Source organism: Salvia splendens, chromosome 8 (genome assembly GCF_004379255.2).
Source record: "Salvia splendens isolate huo1 chromosome 8, SspV2, whole genome shotgun sequence".
Classification (NCBI taxonomy): Eukaryota; Viridiplantae; Streptophyta; class Magnoliopsida; order Lamiales; family Lamiaceae; genus Salvia; species Salvia splendens.
In genome coordinates, this window is record NC_056039.1 from 27,735,614 (window position 1) to 27,756,655 (window position 21,042).

The 21,042-nt window shown below is 35.1% G+C and overlaps 2 protein-coding genes and 1 long non-coding RNA gene across 3 annotated transcripts; 1 reads left to right on the plus strand and 2 right to left on the minus strand.

Moving 5' to 3' along the window:
* Positions 1 to 3,798: 3,798 nt before the first annotated feature.
* LOC121744739 lies at positions 3,799 to 4,283 on the plus strand. Its single transcript, XR_006038652.1, has 3 exons — positions 3,799 to 3,866; positions 3,937 to 4,059; positions 4,159 to 4,283. It is a non-coding gene; the product is annotated as an uncharacterized LOC121744739 (long non-coding RNA).
* A 4,494-nt stretch (positions 4,284 to 8,777) lies between these two features.
* On the minus strand, positions 8,778 to 11,953 carry LOC121743700. Its single transcript, XM_042137034.1, has 3 exons — positions 11,356 to 11,953; positions 10,936 to 11,283; positions 8,778 to 9,610 (listed from the first exon to the last, which is right to left on the minus strand). Exons 1-3 carry the CDS (start codon positions 11,671 to 11,673, stop codon positions 9,122 to 9,124), a joined length of 1,155 nt encoding a protein of 384 aa, XP_041992968.1. The 5' UTR covers positions 11,674 to 11,953; the 3' UTR covers positions 8,778 to 9,121.
* Positions 11,954 to 15,220: 3,267 nt separating this feature from the next.
* On the minus strand, positions 15,221 to 16,722 carry LOC121746010 (putative F-box/LRR-repeat protein 23). The gene is made up of 2 exons (XM_042139948.1): positions 16,045 to 16,722; positions 15,221 to 15,854 (listed from the first exon to the last, which is right to left on the minus strand). Exons 1-2 carry the CDS (start codon positions 16,386 to 16,388, stop codon positions 15,221 to 15,223), a joined length of 978 nt encoding a protein of 325 aa, XP_041995882.1. The 5' UTR covers positions 16,389 to 16,722.
* Between the last annotated feature and the right edge of the window lie 4,320 nt (positions 16,723 to 21,042).

Consider the following 21,042-nt stretch of genomic DNA (forward strand, 5'->3'; position numbering starts at 1 on the left):
TTATCTCCTGCCTAAAAAATAATTTCTAAAACAATGACAAGAGAATCGATTGAGCAGTCGCCCGTTGCCGGAAAAATGGCTTCCAATTTGGAGGTCAACACCAAAACGACTGAACCGACTCTTTCAGGTTAAAGATTACATTCGTTTTTAATTGTATGGCTTTAATTTTAGTTTTTTTAAAACAAAGTTTGAGTATTCAAAAATTTTATGTTTAGGTTTTCATAATTTAGTTATCTGATGAGTTTGAATTCTGCTTTTTTTTGGGGGGGGGTTGATTAGCTATGGAAATTGATGAAGGGTCGGAAGCTGGAAATAAAGAAACAGAGGAAAAATCTTCTTCAAGTTAAGTACTCCTCCTATATATTTAAATTACAATAATTATTGACATTAAAGGATGTCTGTTGACATAATGGTGTTGACATTTTGTAGTAGTATCTCAATAGCTATTGACATAGTGTAGAAAACAGGGTATGCTTGCCATTGTTATATATATGGCTGTTACGATGGCTGACTTATATGTGTACTTGCTATTGTCATGTAATTGTTATATATATGGTTAATATTAACAGGGTATGCTATTGACATAGTGTAGAAAACAGGGTACTTGCTATTGACATAGTGTAGAAAACATGGTATGCTTGCCATTGTTATATATATGGCTGTTACGATGGCTGACTTATATGTGTACTTGCTATTGTCATGTAATTGTTATATATATGGTTAATATTAACATAGGTAAGGATAATATAATACAATACCTATTGTCATAGCTATATACATAGCTATAATACCTAGTTAAGGATTTTTTTGAATAGCAGTACATTGAACCAAAAAGAGTTATTGATATAGATTTGTTGTGTTTCATTTTGGATTTATTAACAGAGTATACTTAATGGCCAAACTTATTATTGATATAAATTTATTGTGTTTCATTTTAAACCAGAAAAAAGGAAAATATCAAAGCAAAAAAGGAGTACCTCGGTATCTCAGAAAGAGTTCATGAATGTTGAGAAAAAACAAAAGAAAATTATAGAGAATGAAAAACAGAATCAGAATGCTCAAAAGGTATCTCAAAGGCTTCTAGTGAAAAGGAAGCCTTTGTTTTTTGTTGATGCAATAAGCCAGTTGAATGAGGCACAAATTAATTCTGTGAAGGATATGGGTTTCGAGAGTGTCTTGCATTACAAAATTGAATACATTCCTAGTAGATTAGCATTTTCTTTGTTGAAGAGCTTTGATGAAGAAAATTGTAAGATAAAGCTTTGTAATGGCAAAAAAATTCATATCACGGAAGAGGATGTGGAGCTTGTGTATGGATTTCCAAGAGGTGACATTACTTACTGCAGGGAGAAGTGGAAAAGTAATGTACCTTTCATGAGGGAGTTAGCAGAACAATGCGATACAAAACCAGGAAATGTGAACCATAAAGCTGTTGAACAACTTATGTTAGCAGATAAGGAAGGAGGACCACAGTTCAAGAGATTGTTCTTGGTCCTATTAGAATCTGCATTGATTGAGCCTTCAACATGTGGAATGATAAAATCTAAGATTGGAGAGGTAGTTGATGATTTGGATAATGTTAGAAATATCAACTGGTGCTCATATACAATCTCTGTGCTCAAGTTTGCTATTGATAATTGGTCGAAGACAGAGAAGAACGCCTTTGCAGGACCACTTCCCTTCCTCATGGTATGTTTTACATTTTGCATTACATTACTTATTGAAATGACTTATATGTGTAGTTGATATAGCTTGTAATATAGCTGACATAAGTTGTATTAGTTATTTAAGTGGCTTCTATATTGAGTTGACACTATACACTAGTAATTGACATGCATTTTTTAACATGTGCAGCTTTGCTACTTAGATAGAGTTATACAAGACAAGCGTCCTGTTCCTCGCTCACTTCCGTTAATGAAAGGATGGAAAAGTGAACATCTTCAGGCTAGAGAAGATAAAGAGATCAGAGAAGGAGTTTTTGGTTTAGGACGTATAAAGAAGAGATATGTTTTGGACAAGGAGGAGCAGCAGGGGGAGGGGGAGGAGCAGCAAGAGGAGAAGGAGCACGAGCAGGAGGAGCATGAGGAGGAAGAGGAGGAGGATGAACATGTACCTCATCCACAGATTACTCCTGACAGTAGAGTTGGGTCTTCTCATAATCTACAAATACCAAAAAAATTCATAAAGAATGTAGTAACAAGTATTCTTGACTTGAATCACTGGAAAATCAATCTTGTCAAGACCCTTAAAGAAGCTCCTCCACATATCAAAACTAACTATTTATTCGGAATGTTGTGTGATATGGCTAGATCTTCAGTTGGAAGCCAAACTACGACAATTGAGGCTGTGAATGAGAAGTGTCAACTATTGTCCAAGATGTTTGAGGAAGACAAGCCTGAAACTTTTGATCGTTGGAAAATAATCTTTGAATCAATGCTTCTTGCTCAAAAAGAAAAGGAAGCACTTGAAGATTTGGCTGAATTTCCAACTTTCAAAACGCCACGTTTCTTGGATAAAGTAAGTACATCATTTTCTTTACATATGTTTCTCTGAGATGACATTAGATTAATCCTGTAGTTTAGATACTTACATTGTAGAACTAATTTACAAGCAGTATGCAGAGCAAGGAAATAGAGAAAATAACCCTACTTCGCCAGTTTCTAATCCTAAAGGGGTGAGCAAAATCCTATCTTTTGTTATTTAGAATCAATTGAAATTAAATTGATATTAATTATAAATTACTAATTGAATAGGCTGCTGAAGAAGGAGAAGGAGAAGGAACAAAAGAGGACACAGTGGTTGATTACAGTAATGAATCAGCCTCTCCTATCTTACCACCAGCTGCAGGCCCAACGGATGACGCATATGTTGAAACGAACAAAGAAAAGCAGCAGGACAAAGGGAAAGAGAAAGAAGAGAATATTGTTAAAGTAAAATAACTAAACTATGACTAAAATGACTAAATTGTTTTTTATATGGCTTGATAGTGAAGTTGATATTTGGTTTTAATTGTTGTTGACATGTTTTTTGTGTAGTTGACATGACTTGAAAGTGAAGTTGACATTTGGTTTTAACTGTTATTAACATGGCTTCTGTGTGTAGTTGACATGGCTTCTGTGTGTAGTTGACATGGCTTCTGATTGTTGTTGACATGGCTTATGATTGTTTTTAACATGACTTATAATTGTAGTTGACATCGTTGTATGTGTTGTTGACATAGTATGTAACATAGTTGACATGGCTTGTACATGTAGTTGACATCGTTGTATGTGATGTTGACACGAGATGCACCATAGTTGACATAATTATATTACTTGCTGACATGGCTAGTATACATATTTGGCATAATTTTAATTGTAACTAACATGAATTTTATTGCACTAATAACAGATTGTTGTTCCATTATTGGAGATTCCAGTGTCAAAAGTCAGAGTGAAAAAGTCTCATACTGAGACGCACTCTGACCCATTCATAGGCTATCCACTTGACATAAGAGCTGTACATACAAAAACATACCTGGAACCTAATGAAAGAGATGTCTACTACTACATACTAGAAACAGAAGGAGTAGACAAGTATGCATCATTTAATTATTTCATTGCTCTAAAAAATATTTTTAGTTTTCTGTGCAGTTAACATGATTGAAGAATGTTGTTCTTGTGTCGTTTGTATAACTTCATTTCAGAGATGCATGCGTTTATGAGGATGATTTTGCTTGGGCAACCAAAGAATTGTTTTCGTCACTGAAGCCCCATGAAGAAATTAATGCTGGTGTAATTAACGCATGGGCTTCACACCTGAACAACAGAGAAAAAGAAAGGCCCACAACATCACTTTCACGCTTTTTTCTGACTACATCTCCATGTGTAAGTAATCTTAAATTATAGCTAAACTGTTTGAATCAGACGTCTCCTTAACCAAACATGTTAAGTGCAGAATTTCAATGTAACAAATCGGCCGGATAATTGGGATGCTTCGAAAGCAAGGAAGAATTTCATTTCTCAGATAGATAATGAGATTCAAAGAAGACCAGATTTCAACTGGAGAGAAATTGATTTGGTAATAACATCTCACAATGACATTTACGTAAGAATATGAACAGGTGTTCTTTGGATATAATTTTATCTTTAATGGCATTTTATCTTTCATGTCATACAGGTCTTCTTCCCAGTTTGTGCAAATTTCCATTACTATCTTGTAGTATATTGGATGAAGAAAAACACCATTGAGATAATAGATAACAGCAAGCCACATAAAGATATGGATCCGTTCGAGAAGTATGACATTGATATTGGTTTAATGGTATGCTTTTATCTATGTTATTGACATATTCTCTACATTTGGTTGACATAATTTCCACATCATGTTAAAATGCTTTGTTTGTGTAGTTTGATTTAGTTATTTATATATTTTGCAGAAAGATATGTTTGAAGCATACTTCATAGAGAAGAAAATGTTAAATATTTCAGAAAATATAAACAAGTCTTCACTCAACTTTCTGCATTTAGAATGGGCCACAAGCACGAACAAGAAGGACTGTGGTGTCTATTTGATGAGGCACATGGAGACCTATGTTGGCAAAAAGGGCAGTAAATGGGATATTGGCTTCTCTGCACGTAGTGTAAAGATTCCCCAGATGGAGACCTATCATGAACCGTCAACCCTACCCATAACACCTTCCTCCACCAACAAACACCACAGCAGAAGCTCTATAGCCAGGGGAGAGTGCATTTTGCATACAACTATTGTGCATGTTAACAAAGCGTATATCTACATACAATATTTAACAGGTAACATACATGATATCAACAGATTTGCATTTATGTCAACAGAAAGTCAATTCAAATATCAATAACTGCGGATTTATGTCAACAGAGTATAATTCACCAACAAATTACAAAAAAGGCATGTTAATGAACACCAATCCAAATTACCTTCACCATTAGTCGACATCGACTCGAAATAAGATGAAGAATCCATCAGATAACACCTTACCTTTTGATTACGAATTGAACTCGAAGCTACATATGAAAAAAATAAAAATAAAAATGATTAGGAACAAATTCGACTGGGCATCAACAAATAAAGCATAAAAACAGAATCAAAGTCGATAAAATCAACCTAAAAACTTCAGATTCAACCAAACTGCGTCGAATTGGTCGTTGAAACTGTCGAAGCAGAAATCGTCGAAAATTGATATGCTGAGGAATCGTCGAAGCAGAGATCGTTGAAATCGTTGAAAGCGTCTGTGTTCTAATTTTCGACTCAATTGAATCAGAAAACGTTGGAATCAATGGCCTCAGAGAGATCTCTGAGAAATCGCAAATCGCCAAACGCTAATCTCACATAACGCTGAAGAACCCTAAATTAAACCGCGAAATGACCATTATACCCTTTCGTATTAAATTAATTTAAAAGTATTTTTTGTGTGGCAAAATCTGGACCACTCATTTAATTAAAATGAGTGGCTGATGTTGCATCTCATTTCTCAATTAGCAAAAAAAATCTCAATTGATCATGGACCTATATATATATATATATATATATATATATATATATATATATATATATATATATTATGCAAGTCTAAAATGTTGATTATGATGATGATGTCCTCATCTGTGGCAACTACAAACCCGTTGCATTCGATTCTCTCTCTTCTCTCTAACTTAGTAGCCTACAAGCTTCTTTTGTCCCATTCTTCTTTTTATCTCATGCACATTGCTCCTCACTTCACTCCTTCCACCCCAATCATGCACCCAATTTTTTCGGCCTATATATATTATTCCCTCCATCCACAAAAAATAGAGCATATTTCTCATTTTTTGTTGTCCACAAAAAATAAAACACATTTAAAAAATAAAAGTTTTCAACAACTTTTCTATTACTTTTTTCTCTTCTCTCTTACTAACAATATGACCCCACATTCCACTAACACTACTTCTCTCTTATTTTTTTTCTCTTCTCTCTTACTTTACCAATTCCACGTTAAAACTCGTGTCGTTCACAATGTGTCATATTTTTCTTGGACGAAGGGAGTATAACTATATGGGAAATAAATCACATATATATGCTTTCTAACGACATTCATCAAACATCACATATTAACATTATACCTACTCAACCCTCTCTTATGCATATTACTCCCTCCAATCCGGCTAAGATGACACGTTTTTTTGTCGACACAAAATTTTAGGAGTTATTGGTTTAAAGTGCTTAATTGAAGAGAAAAAAATGTAGTATAAATATTAAATAAGAGAGAGAATGAGAGATGATTATTTTAATTGAAAAAAAGAAAAGGTAGTTGGATGTATTAATTGGAGACATAAAATTTTCAAAAATAGAAATGTTTTACTATCTTATTTGGGACAGGTTAAAAAGTAAAACGTGTCATCTTAGCTGGGGTTGAGTAAGTATATCCAAATCCAAACTTATAGCTACTTCTAATTTTGTTAGTACTACTCCATTCGTCCCGCTTAAGATGACACGTTTTCCTTTTTAGTTTATCTCAGCTAAGATGACACATTTCATTTTTAGGAAACTTTCTCTTTCCAATTAATACATCCAACTACTTTTTCACACTCCTATTAAAATATCCATCTTTGTCTTCATCTCTCACTATTTTAATACTTACACACGCTTTTTCTCTCTCCAATTAAAAAACTTTAATCAATAACTCTTAAAATCCCGTGCCGGCCAAAAATTGTGTCATTTTAGCCGGGACGGAGGAAGTACTATTTTATTTGCATACAAAATTTCCGATTATTGAGTTATGATTCTTTGATCCATCACATTGTTGCAAAGATACTCCTTATAGGTTGTGGCCAGTGTGGAAGGGGCAGAAAATATTGTGCTCTAAATATAAAAACAATTAATGGTGAGAGAGAAAATGCTGGAGCTTACTCCTAACTCAACTTAAACGATACATAAACAAGTAATCCCCATTCCTCTATAAGTGATTGATATTTCTTTTTGGTCGTTCTATTTCAAAGTGATCAATTTCTATTTTTAATGAAAAAACAATTTATTTACTCTATTCTACTTTATTTTCTATTTAATTTTCAACTTCCTACTTTATTTTCTAGTATTTAATTTTCAACTCTATTCTCTTATCTACTTTGTTTTCTACTTAATTTTCTTAATTGATTTAAGAGGAAAATTAGAGAGGATAGAGCCATAATCTTCACTATGTATATACTCCTTCTGTCTATGTTATTTGCACTTTTCAATTTGACTTGTCTCAACACTATTTTTATTTTAAATAAGAATTTAGGTATTTATAATTAAGTGTTCTTTTGATTAAGTGATCTCTCATTACACATAAAATACTAATTTAATTATACTAAAATATTAATGATGCTACATATCTCCAATATACAAATCATTATTCTGTCATTTTATGGGTTTGGATATTTTGTCTGATAATATATAGACCTCACAGAATCATAGATAGTATACATTGTTAAGAAGAGTGAACTACATAAATGATACATGATCTTTCACTTTCGCATGTAAATGACAGAATATCCAGTGAACTACACAGAATCACAGATAGTATACAGAAGAGTGAACTATCTTTTTTCCTCCTTTCTGTGATTTAATTAAAAATATTCATTTACGCGAGGTTTATATATCCAGTGAACTACATGTGAGGTCTATATATTATGTCATTTACGTGAGGTCTATTTACGTAAATCACAGAAGAGTGAACTATCATTCACTTTTCTTAACAGAGTGAACTACATAATTATATAGGTCTGATCTTTATTTTATATATTTTTTGGTACTCAGTGACAAAAATAACCCTAGGTACCAAACACGTGATTTTTTTGTTATGGAGGATATTTTTAAAAATTTCAATTAAATAGTATACCAAACATGTGATTTCTTTTTTCCTCCTTTCTTATTTCTTTTTTTTTTTCTTCTTTAGTTCTTCTTCTTCTTTCTTTTTAGTATTTTATCTTCCTTTTTCTTTCTTTTTTTTCCTTAATTTATGTTTCCTCTTTTTTCATGTTGTCTTCTTTTTCTTCTTTCTTTTTAGTATTTTATACATACATCTAATTACATTCACAATATAAAACAAGTACAAAACACCTAATTAAATTAATTATTTAAGCTAATTAAATCAATTGAATATTTTTAGTTAAATTATTTTATACTCATTTTAAGGTGAAAATACCTAACTAAAAATATTCAATTATGAACACAATTCACAATTTTAAAATTTTATTAAGACTATATTGATTAGTTATTAATTTAATATAAAATAATAATAATAATAATAATAATAATAATAATAATAATAATAATACCAGTAATAGTTATTATAATATAATATTATATTATTCAATATTTAAATAATTATACTATAATTATTTATTAATTAATACTAGTTTTTAGTATTTTAGCAATAATATTATTATTATTATTATTATAATAATTAAATATAATTATGACTATAATTTTAATTAAGTATATTTGAATGATATTAAAAAATAAATAAATTATTAATTTATAACATCACGATAATAATATTAATATCGATTAATAATAATAGTATAAAGAGTGAAGAGAATGAAAGAGACATTATAATATCACTTTTGGTACTAATTTTGTGTATATGTCCAAAATATCCTTAATGATACAAACGGGAAAATGTGATTGTATAGAGAGCATTTTGGGGTGAAAATTGCATCAGGTATCAAAATTGTGATTAATAGGTACGAAAAACGATATAAAATAAAGATCAGGTACCATTTACGTGCGAAAGTGAAAGATAAGGTATCATTTGTGTAGTTCACTCTATTAAAAAAAGTAATAATGCGTGGCTACACTTATAAAAACATATATTGGCCCATTATTAATGATTGAGGCCCATTTCTCTTGGTATAAAATTCTGCACCAGGCCTTTCCTTTTTACACTTCACCTCCAAATTTTAAAAGAATACCCCCACTCCAAATGAATAAATAAACAGCTTAAGTTGCAGAAACGTAATCTTTTGCATTTTTTAGGAAGTGTGGTGATTAGAAATTAAATGAAATAAGCATAGTTAAAGCATATACACGTTGTATTGAAATCGGGCGGATGTGAAAATTTAAGAGTGTAAAAGAAAAAAGACAATTAAGGCGATATCGTGTGGAAGATATCGGCGGGAGGAATAAAGGAATCGGTGGAAAGGCCAGGGACGTCAAAAACGACGTCGTTGATGGTCCAAAGTTCCTCCATTCTTGTCCTCGTATGCTCCATGGAGGTGTCGCCGAAGCGGAAGACGGTGGCGACGGTCCTCCCCTGGTGGGCGATGAGGAGGCCGTCGACGTCTCTGTAGTCTCCGATGCTGCTGCCGATGGTGGTCTCCCAGTAGATGGTGTCGCCCTCGGAGTGGACCCTCGTCAGGTGGGAGTCCTCCATGTAGATCAGGAGGCCGCTCCTCTGGCTGAAGTATCCGTACAGCACGTGCCGGATCACCTCCGCGGGCCCTTCGTTCCGCTCCATCACTGCCTCCCTGTCCGCCGCCACTTTCAGCACGAAGCACGCGTCCTCCCCGATCCGCTTCTCGCCCAGGCATTGCGCCTTCCCGAATAGCCCCGCCGTGCTCTTCGGGTCCAGTCCCTGCTCCCGTAGTTTCTTATATTATAAAATGCATCAAACGAGAATGATGTTTGATCATCATTTTTCATAATTAAATGTGAATAATAATTTTACTCACCAGCAACTTCCTTTTTTTATGTGTTTTTTTCTGATAGATTTGGGTTTTGACTTATGAGCATATAAAAAACACTGCTATCATGATTACCCAATGATTAGTAAGTCTTCCTCGTTTTTCACAACTAACAAAAACTAAGATTCATGATAATTTTGAAATGGTGTCAAATTATCAAAACCCGAAATCAATCTATTCAAATTTTCTACTTTATGCGATTTTCTATACAATGATTAACCGTAATAAGTATTATGCACCTATTTTAATCGAGTTTTGACAATTGAGAGACACTTTTTCAGGATGGATTGTGGAGGTTAATCAAGCGTATACTATTGGAATTATAAACGATGGGTAGCTTCTACCATATCTCTCTCTTTTTGTTTGAGGAGTAACAATTTTTGGTGAATGTGTTTATGAAAGGAAAAAGTAGAAAGAGGTGGAGGAAGAAAGCAAGAGACTAGGCGCTTAGTTCATAGTTGCTGTTGGCGCTTGGCATTTAGGAATTGGCAATCCCAAGAGTATACGCCAAATCACGTGCTTCCCTGCCTACCTTCTTCCCCCATTTTCTTTCTTTTCAAATTTTCAAAATTAACAATTTTCTTGCTTTTCGTATTTCAAATTTCTAAAGATAACGTTTTCATATGCACCCCCACGTCCCATTTGTACTTGTCCACTGGAACAATAAATAAATAAAAACACCATGCGTTAAATGCTAGAATATCTCAATTATTTGGTTCTTAAAATGATTTTTTTTTTAATTCCAATAAAGTGGCTGTGATAATGTGGTAATCAATGCTTTTCAGCTTGACATTACGCTTTAGACCATGACCTTATTGCTAAAGCACTTTGTAATTATATTTCACGTATCCCTATGTATTCCAACTAATACTTGCTGAAATCCTAGTATATATTCCCTTCCCTAGTAATGTAATTGTACGAGCCTATGCCATAGATATATAGGCACACATTGGTGTAAAATATAGTTTCAGGTAAATTTTATAATACTTTCCAAATATGATTGCTTTTGAGAATTAGAAAAGACAAAAGTAAGGTTGATCAAAGTTTCAATCTGTTTTACCTCAAAAAACATTCTACTAGTCTCCCATTATTAAGCTGTCATTACTTGATTTTCACAAGTGTCGAAACCGATGCAATCTTCCACTTTAACTTTATCGAATTTTGGCAATTGAAATATTCTCTAATAAAATATTTAATTTTTTATAAAAAAAATTACCTGAATAATGCGACGCAGCGGTCGTTGGGGGCCTTTGGCCGCATGCGTGCCGAGCCACGGCGTGTGCCGCCACACGATCTTGCCGTCGCTTCCGGCAACCACCTTGTTCCCGGCGACGGCGAGCTCCAGCGACCACATCTCCGGCGACATCCGCCACAGCACGAAGCAGCCATTCTCCCCGGTCCGGGACCCCATCGTCTTCACATTCTTCCCCGTCGAAATCTCCGTCTCGCAGCGGATGAGCTTCACCATCCCGGAGGCGTACATGTTCTTGGCGCAGCGCTGCTGCTTGAGGCAGCCCGCCGCCGCCAGGTACTGCTGGATTATGTAGTACGCGGTGGAGGTTTCCTGCAAGGGGAAAAAAGCAATGTGAGCGATGAAATGCCCCAATGAAAAATGAATTAATAGGTTTTGACTGACGAGAGGGATGTCTTTAATGTGGAGGGTGGAGACGGGATTGTTGGAGATGGGAATGGGGGCGAGGGGGCAGCCCAAGACCCCCAGCAAAAGGCGCAAATCCTGGTGCTGCGCGGGCGGAATATGGGGGCCGTACAAAGACATTGGTGAAGATGACAAGCTGTCTACGTTTCTCTGTATTCTAAACCACTCTCGAATAATTTCCCACGAGCTCTCCTTTTTGTTTCCTTGGTGATCTTCCATTCCGAAATCGGGGCCTTCCATTAGCGGCGTCAGCGGCTGCGGACACCACCGCTGTTTCCTCCGACTCCGCGACGCCATGTGTAAAAGTAATTAGAGAGAGAAGAGAGATGGTTTGTGAGTTTTGGAGGGGAAGAAATAAATGGTGGGTTAGTGAATAAGAAGGTAGGAGAAAAGGGACATAGCATCTGCCATGGGCAGAGAGATATAGAGTAAATGTGATTGTTTGTGAGTGTGAGTGTAATTTTTTGGGGATCGGGAGTTTGTCGCTTTATTCTCTCTTTTTCTTTTGAGCTAAAAATTGTCGTTCCATTCAATACAATTTTGTTCTCTTGAGCCGAGCCGCTCGCGATTGTCTGTACATATTTGAATATTAGATTGTGTATGTAAAGTGTAAACAGTATACAGATAGATGATGATATATGAAATTTGGAAATGAGAGGCTTATGATGAATGATGTCCCTTTCCACATATATATATGGTCCCATTTTAATTAGATTCACCCATCCACTCCATTTGTTCATTTCTCAAACGCATTCAATTTCTTTTTACTTTACTTTTAACTGGCCGCTTCTATTAGGAACTCATTGTTTAATACTCTTAAGTTACAAGAGATGAACTAAACACCTAAAATATCTACTAGTCCCTTCACAGTAGTTTGGATGTCATGACATTGTAATAAAATATAAAATCATTAGTCAATTATTTGTATTTTATCCTTGCCTCTCACATCCAGAAGAGAGTGGTGGTTGGCCAAAGTAGTTTTGGTTGGGCAAACAAGACAAATATTATTAAGTTAGCCAATCAAATCTGGTACTAAGTAGGACATATCTTTCACCTAACCTTTTCATCATATATTTGAAACCATTTTATGGCATCACATGCATGGTCCTAGCCTAGCTACTCCTACCATTTAACTATCAACCTAAACTCTTATTATTAGTATTATTATAAGGAGTATCAAATTTGATTAATATACTTGTGTTTAATTATATATTGAATTGATCTCCAATGAAGTTTCTAATATTTAGGGTGGTATGTGTAAAAAAGGAAAGAGAAAAAAATGGGAAAAAGAAGAGGTGGAGAGTCTGCATCAATTCTATGACGGGTGGCTCCAAGTGGGAAATTTGAATGGATTGACGGCAATTGGTAGCTGCCCTTTCAAGCCAAGCTTTTTCTCTTTTATTCTTTTTTTTCCCTTTATTTTTGTTTTATTGCTTCCTTGATATGGAAAAGGACAGAAAAAACACTGATATGCTATTTCGTTTTGCCAAATGTGTTTTTTGTAACTTGTATAGTGCAAAATCAGATGAGAGTTGCTAATCCTTCATCGTCGATGCATGTTGTATATGACTCTCTCCGTCCCATTATATGTAAGATATTTCTTTTGAACACAAATGTTTAGGAGTGAAAAAAAAGTAGGGAGAAAAAGTATAAAAGATGATAAAATAAGAGATATAAAGTACTATTATTTTTTGTCATAAAAAGAAATATCACACTTAGAGCATCTCCAAGGGAGAGGGTAATCAGATTGTAGAATAAGGGATTTTTTCTTTGTTGTTTGGTGGATTTTAAATCGAATTGTGTACTTAGATATTAAGTTTTAATCCTATTGTGTTATCAGGTTCTTATCGTATTATTAGGTTGTATTATTATAGTGTCGTTATTGTGTTGTGTCATATATGTGTTGTTATCGTGTTGACCCGAAGTGGTTCGTGTTGTGGTCGTGTTCGTGTTGAGGGTAGCGGGTCGTGTTCGTGTTTGGAGTTTTCTTAACGGGTCGTGTTCGTGTTTGTTGTTATTGTGTCGTGTCGTTATCGTGTCGACACGATAATGACACAACACGCATAATTTGTCACCCCTATCAAATATATATGGGCTATTACGAAATTCTTGTATTCATTTATTTGTAAAAATTGATTTTTAAATATAAAAATCAAATTTTATAAATAAAAAATATATTTTTTTAATATTAATTGAACCGCCGGTTTAACCGTTGAACCGACGGTTCCGGTTTCGTTGAACCTGAACCGGACCGTGTGAACCGCCGAACCGTCCGACGGTTCGAAACCGTCATGCCGGTTCCAGTACCGGTTTATGAACCGGCGGTTCGGGTCGGTTTGTGCATGCCTATGGCTGACAGATTGGGAGATGAAATATTTTGGGCCAAAATAAAAGAAAAGAGGAGAAGTGGATGTATTATTTAGTTCTTGGACCAGATTCTTTGAAATCTTTATTTTGGTTTGGACCGATGGATAGGTGGAAATGGTGAGGAAAGTAGGCTTGGGCCATTGTTAATTATTTGATATCTTGGGCCTCCTAAGTGGAACGGATAGTACAAGTGGGGCTGCTTATTTTATTTGGGCCAGTGAACAAATCCAAGGAAGTGTTGGGTTACCATGAGAATTTGTGGACTATGAATAAAATTCTAGAATGGAAAAAAGGGCCGAATGAGTAGAATTTTGGGGGCTCGAATGGTCGGCCGGCGTCGTCCGCAACGCCTCGGGCGGCCGCGAAAACTGAAAGGGAGATGAAGACGACGTTCTAAAGTCACTGAAAATTTCATAAATTTACTAAGAAAGATAGAAGAGTAATCATATAGGATGCATGCTTTGCTTTTAAATTTAATTATTTTCTTAAAGTCTGATTTTGTTTTGTTCTCTACTTAGGCTAGTGCATTGACGGGGATCTTGAGTCGTCTTTTGAGTCGGTCGGTCAGTGATCGAGTTTTTGGCCACATTCTCGTATCACATGATGGTTCAAATATGGTATATGACGGATGGTGATGATAAATGGTTGCACAACCAAGTTTTACTATGGGAATGATTTTAGTGTTTCTCAGTATTTTTTAAGCAAAACTCGAGATTCACTCAACGATGGCTTGACATAACTTTAATGATGAAAATAATTTTTGGCATGAGTTCACTGAGTGTATCAAGTACTACATGCAGGTTGAGTTGTAACAAGCGCAGTGAATGTTGAGCATAAAATGAAAAAGATATCAAATAAAATGTTCCGAATAAATTATGTCTTCATACATATAATATTATTCTTCTCTCGAGTGCTTATACCGACATTGTTTCGTTTATCTTTCATTGTTGTTGAACATCGTTTCTTTCAACTGTTGAATTAATATTACTTGATACTCTTATTTGAATGGTTGAATTTTCACGTTTGATTCATGATTCGAGGCCGTTGATCGTTTCCCCTATTTATTTCCCACTTCTTAAACCTTCCACTAATCGCGACTGAACTTTCTAAGGAGAGGTCGAGACATGATTACATCCCAATAGATGTGTTGTTACGCAATAAGTCTTTTTAGGTGCAAATCATACTAAGTCTCGTAGCTACAATATCATGCTAACCTAGGACAGTCTAGTAAATGAAGATTTAAAAGACTATTAATATTAAAGACATAATTTTTTAAAATCTGGTAACCAAAAAACTATTGATAATAGAGAGAAGTAACAGGAGACATGAAACTATTGATAATATGATAGAATGAAAGTTCCAAAATAATAGCATACCCTCCAACCAATCCAGCAAAAAGAAAACCCAACAAAGAGGAAAATGGGTGAGTATCATACTGATATATCTTAAGTCAAAAATAGATAGAACAAAGATACATTTACACATGATTGAGTAAATAAAGACACCTATACCGTCTATTGAAGTTATAGTCAGGACGCGGAAAATTGTCTGTATAAAGTTTGTATATGTAATATTCAAACCAGAAGGCAGAAGAAGTAAACGGATCGCCACCATCGCAATTAGGCCATGGTATATCACTGAAAGAGTCACCAGGGAGTTTAAGATGTTTAATTTGTTGACGGCATCTTTTCCCCAAATCCCCTTGAAGATCGAGATCAAAACATCTACGGATGTCAAGTGATTCAAGGCGTGGACAACCGTTAAGGATGGCTTCGAGTCCTTCATTTCCAATCCAATGTGCAAATACTTGTAGATGCTGCAAATTATGCATGCTTCTGCTGATTGCGCGAGCATACAGATTATGAAAGTATCCATGAACAAGACCACGACCATATGTTGGATCGGGAAGTATGCACTTAAATCCGTTTAATGAGAATGATTTCAACATTGGGCAAGATTTGCCAATAACCTCGATGTCGCAAGCACCAATCCCAGGTCTAAGAGTAAGGTGCAATTCTTCCAACTGTGGAAGTTTTGCAACCATTCTATGTGCACAATATCCTAATATGAAAAGGCAAGTTCCAAGCTTAAGACGTTTGAGATTTGGTGATCTGTCAAACAAATATTAAACCAAATTAGTGAATTTATATGAATCTTCTAGCACCAATGACTAGTTCATTAGCTTCTATAGTTCTATGTGTACCAAATGCAGTATAAAGGCTTCTTTGCATACCAAATTTCAATCTTTGAATCAAAGGTGATTAAAAAAAGAAGATGATATGATCACCGACAAAAATTTACCTATGGACAATGTAGTCCAAGAGTGCATTGTCACCGAAGTACTGAACAGTGAGGTCGAGCAATTGTCCCTGGCTACGATCCACTGCGCGGCGGCACATGACATTGTACTCGCCACTAAAAACCCCTTGCCTAGGGTTGGAGAAATCGATGACTCGCCACAAGGAGGGATCCTTGGAAACCTTCCACCATGTAGCACACACTTGCGCACTTGTCAGCATCCCCTCCGCCCCAAGCCTATGCAGAATATTGGCAGTCACATCTCCGGGCAGTTCGATCCATGGGGGCGAGGAGGATGAAGCAGCCACCGTAATTTTGATCTGGTGCAGGAGAACGTTGGTCTGCATCCAGCGGAGCCACCTTGAACAGAGGCCTTCCTCACATAGACGCAGTAAGCGGATTCGGTGGTGTTGAGGAGTGGCGTAGAAGTCGAAATAGTCGTCGATGTTGCAGATGCAGCCGGGGGGTCGCGGCCATCGAATTTAGAGATTTGGGGACCTGGGAACTAGTGGGAAGGAACCAAATAGAGGAGGGTCGATGGGGAAGAAGAAGATGGGAAGACGATGTTGATTGCGAGGGATGGAACAAGGAGGAAGACGGATATGAGGGTTGTTTTGGAGAGGAATGGCGTGGTATAACGAGAATAGCTCATCAAATGGTGGCGTGAAGGGAGATGGTGGAAATGCTGGGAAACTAGGCTTGCTGGAAGAAGAATGTGTTGTGGACATGGCGGAAGGCAACGGAGGAGTATGTCACCACAAACAATTTTTATGTATGTATATACTTGCAAGAGTTGTGATATGAAGAGAGCGAAATTAAATAAAAAAGGATGTTTCCGCTAGATTCACACTTCAATATATCCCCAAAAATTTGGAACTGCCTTACCACCGAGAGACTCGGCATGACAAGAGAGAGAGAGGAAGTTATTGGATTTCTAAAGTAGTGTTCTCGAAAATTTAGATTTAGATTTAGATTTAGATTTAGATTTAGCATGAAAAATCATCTACTTTAAAATTATACTATAGTACTTTCATTTCTTATAAGAAAAAGACCCGTACATCATTCAAGTCCTCAAGGGCAAATAGTCATCAACGACATTTATCAATTTTAGTTTTAAAATTAATTTATTGGTTAAATCTAATTTCATCGTTAAGTGCTCTAACTAAAGATGGCAAGTAAATAATCGAAAGAATAACGAAATATATTACACCCATATAATAAGTACTTCATTTGGTGTTCACAACAATGCACTTTTACTTTTACTTTTCACTATGCTTTTTAAAAATCTATTATCATCTGAATTTAATATCATCGTGAAGTGCTCTACTCTATGATAAAAGATATCTAGAAGAGTCAATAAAAGAATATTGTAGATTTGAAATTATTAATATACTAGTAGTACTTATGAATTAGTGGATAAAAAGAAAAATATATGCTTCCAACAAAACTATATACTGAGATTTTCTCCACTTATTTTTTATTTACACATTAAGATATGTACTAAGATATGTACCGTATCAAAAATGTCTATTCTTTTTGGGATGGAGGAAGAATAGTTTATTTTGTGTTAATATGTTAAAGATAAATATTGTAAATTTGAATCATTAATAACAAATAAGTGGAAATAAGGAAATATATTATACTATAGTTTAGTCGGTGTTATGATGTTTAAGGAAGAGAGTTATTCATTATGCTCCCTCCGTTCGCAAAATATTGTCCAAGTTTGATTTGGTACGAGTTTTAAGAAACGTGTAAGAAAAGTGAGTTGAAAAAATTAGTGGAATGAGAGTCCCATACTTATATATTAGGAATAGTTTTATAATAGAATATGAGTGTAAAGAGTTAATAGAAAATGAAGACCATTAATAAAAATAGAAAAAAAACAAAGTTGACAACTTTTTACGGACGAACTAAAATGATAAAACTGAACAACATTTCACCGACGGATGGAGTAATTATGACACATGTCATTGCTGGCTCTTTTGATATAGATATTGCTTTCAATAAAAATGAAAAATCATTGTACGTGTCTCTAGTTTATGTCGTTCATCCGCTAATCTTTGCTCACTCATTACCATCTCACTCTTGCAACCCTGCACCTACTATTCATATTCTGACTACTTTCAATTTCAACGATGCGAGTACCAAAAACACTACAATAACCAAGGCTTAGACACTTTATATTAAAGTCATTTGTGCGATAGTAATCAAAACACAATCAATATCAAAGTCATAGTGTGTTAATGATCGGTGAATAAAGTAAGAGAGGTGAAAAGATGATAGAGTAAAAGAGGAAATTATTTTTTGATAAAAATAAAAAAGATTCAATTAACTTGAAACTTTTCAAAATGGAAAAATGACTTTATTAACATGGAATAGAAGGAGTACTATATTAACCTACGCCTTGATTTACAATGCCAAATTTTCATCCTGAAATATTATGCAAGATATTTTCGAAAATTTAGGCATATGTTAAGCACATAAATATTATTTTTTAAATATATATATATATATATATATAGGGTGCTGTTAGGTTGAGATTATTTAGCTAAATTGAGAAATGAGATGCAATCTCAGCCACTAATCCACAAGATTAATGAAATGTCAACAGCTATCACATTATGTCAACACGGGGGTATAAGTGTCATTTCATTAATAATATGGCAGAAAAAAATAAAATTGTATTTGAAATCATTTTCTAAAACCCTATCCAAAAGTCTCTCTGAAAAATCTGTTGATCTTCATACAATTAGCACAATTGTGCAAAATCGAAGACCTTCAAAATCTATGAAGTATACAGAAGCTGAAGCTGAAGCTGAAGCTGAAGAATTTGAGCAATACCGTTTTTTTCTCCAAATTGAAGCTGAAGAATTTGAGCAATTGAAACATGAATATAGGAAGTAAACAGAAGAGGAGAAGACAACTGCGATGGCGAGAAGGTAGGGGATGAAGACGAGCGTGTTGGCGATTAGGTAGGAGGAGAGGCGGTAGACGCCGCTGGAGGCTTCTCGGAGGAGGATTGGGCGCTCGTTGATGAAGATCGGGAGGGTTTCGGTGGTGGAGGAGAGAAGGAAGGTGAGCGTGAACGCGAAGAGACCTAATCGCTTCTCGATCCCCAATTTGTCTAATCCGATGTTGATGTAGATCGTGCCGAGCACGATTCCGACTCCTACAGCTTGCAATGTGTTGGTGACGAGCAATTGCTTCGTTCTGTAAATGATTTTCCAGAATCGGAAGGATAGGAGTGTGAATTATTGGATTCTCGAGCTTCCAGATCTGATTTTGTGTTCAATTGGAGGAGGAGAGATGGATTCAATTGACATCTGTTGTATACTGCCCAAAGAATAGTAGTTATTTTGATGTTGGTACATCTGCTGTTCAAATTTACCATGTTTTCTCTAGGTTAAGCTAGTTATTATCCATCCTTTTGTCCTATGAATATCGTTAGATAAGTTTAAATGCAGTTTATACCATGCTTCCTTTGGTTTGCTTTCTTGAGTTTGGTCCTTGTTTTCATGTTCCCATGAAAGTGCAGTTTATTGAATCTAAATATTTCTATTTTCTTTAAAACTATGCTTCTTTTCTTAAAAATATTTGTATGGCAGAGCATGTTGATATATATTTGAGATAAAGGATACTAACATAATAAAGAAATCCTCATGTAAATTTTGGATGTCCTGTTTCTTGATCATAACTTTCCTTTTGTGATGTATCACCTGCCACCCTCCACCATGTCATATCATTTTCCTGCTCCTGCTCTGGCTGTTCCGGTGGTTGGAGGTTGGTGAGGATTTCCATGGCGAATTCAAGAGGATCGAGCTGAGGGGGACGGTGAAGCCGTTGGAGAGGAGGAAGGCTTTGAGGGAGAAGATGTCGTCGTGGTGGATCTCGAAGCAGCAGCAGCCGCCGCAAGGCGTGACGCCGGAGCTGTTCGCCGTGTTGTCGTTCCGGAGCCACCAGCAGCGCAAGGAGACGGCAGAGGTGGTGGAGCTCGATCGGATTCTCCAGGTGTTTGATGAATTGATTCAGAAGGTGTGTGTGTTTGTGCGTGTCAAAGTTTAGAGTGATTTGTCTGGCTAATCTAATTATTAAGATTCGATTTTTTTTCCAGAAAAAATGTTCTTTTTTCTTGTTTATAGTGATGGTTGAATGTGTTATGTTTTTCTAGCAAATGTTTCCTTTCTTTTAAATGAGGGATTTTTTTTTTGTTGGATTGTTTTTCTTATTCTTGAGCTGAAATTGTTCTTAATGGAGTTGTCTTAGTTATTCTGCTGATTTTTTAGTAGTCTTGATATTTTACCATAGGTAATCTCTCTCTCTCTCTCTTTGCCTCTTGAACTAAGATTTTCATAGCTTATTGGTTCTTGTAAGAAACATATTGATCTATTTGAAAGAAAGAGTGAGAGAGAGAGAAAAACATCTTGATCTTATGTCAACAGCAAACGTTATTTATGTCAACTACGATGTCAACATCAAACGTTATTTATGTCAACTATTATGTCAATAACAACATTTTACAAATAATAATGTCAACAACAAATATTTTCATATCAACGACCTATATTATTTATGTCAACAACAACGTTTTACATATAATTCATGTCAACAACAATGTTTTACATATAATTTATGTCAACAACATTTTTCATAAAATTTATGTCAACGACCTATATAATTCATGTCAACAACAAACGTTATTATGTCAACGGGCTATATAATTCATGTCAAGAATAAACATTTTCATGTCAACGACCTATATAATTAATGTCAACAGCAACGTTTTACGTATAAATTATGTCAAATAACAACATTTTACATATAATTGACATTGTATATATATAGTTGACATTGTTTTCGTACTCAACAACAAACATTTTCATGCCAACAATTTATATAATTTATGTCAACAATAATATTTTAGGCAATATCACAACCACCTTATCTACACAACTCACAAATTCCAGCAACACAATCGAATTAAAAACTGCATCCATATATTTC

Excerpts from the sequence above, each read along its gene's own strand:
- LOC121743700 (XM_042137034.1), bottom strand. The coding sequence starts at position 11,673 with ATGGCGTCGCGGAGTCGGAGGAAACAGCGGTGGTGTCCGCAGCCGCTG. Across the intron at positions 11,284-11,355 it reads ACATTAAAGACATCCCTCTC|GAAACCTCCACCGCGTACTA; the intron begins GTCAGTCAAAAC and ends TTCCCCTTGCAG. Across the intron at positions 9,611-10,935 it reads CGCTGCGTCGCATTATTCAG|GGACTGGACCCGAAGAGCAC; the intron begins GTAATTTTTTTT and ends CTACGGGAGCAG.
- LOC121746010 (XM_042139948.1), bottom strand. The coding sequence starts at position 16,388 with ATGCAGACCAACGTTCTCCTGCACCAGATCAAAATTACGGTGGCTGCT. Across the intron at positions 15,855-16,044 it reads TTGGACTACATTGTCCATAG|ATCACCAAATCTCAAACGTC; the intron begins GTAAATTTTTGT and ends TTTGTTTGACAG.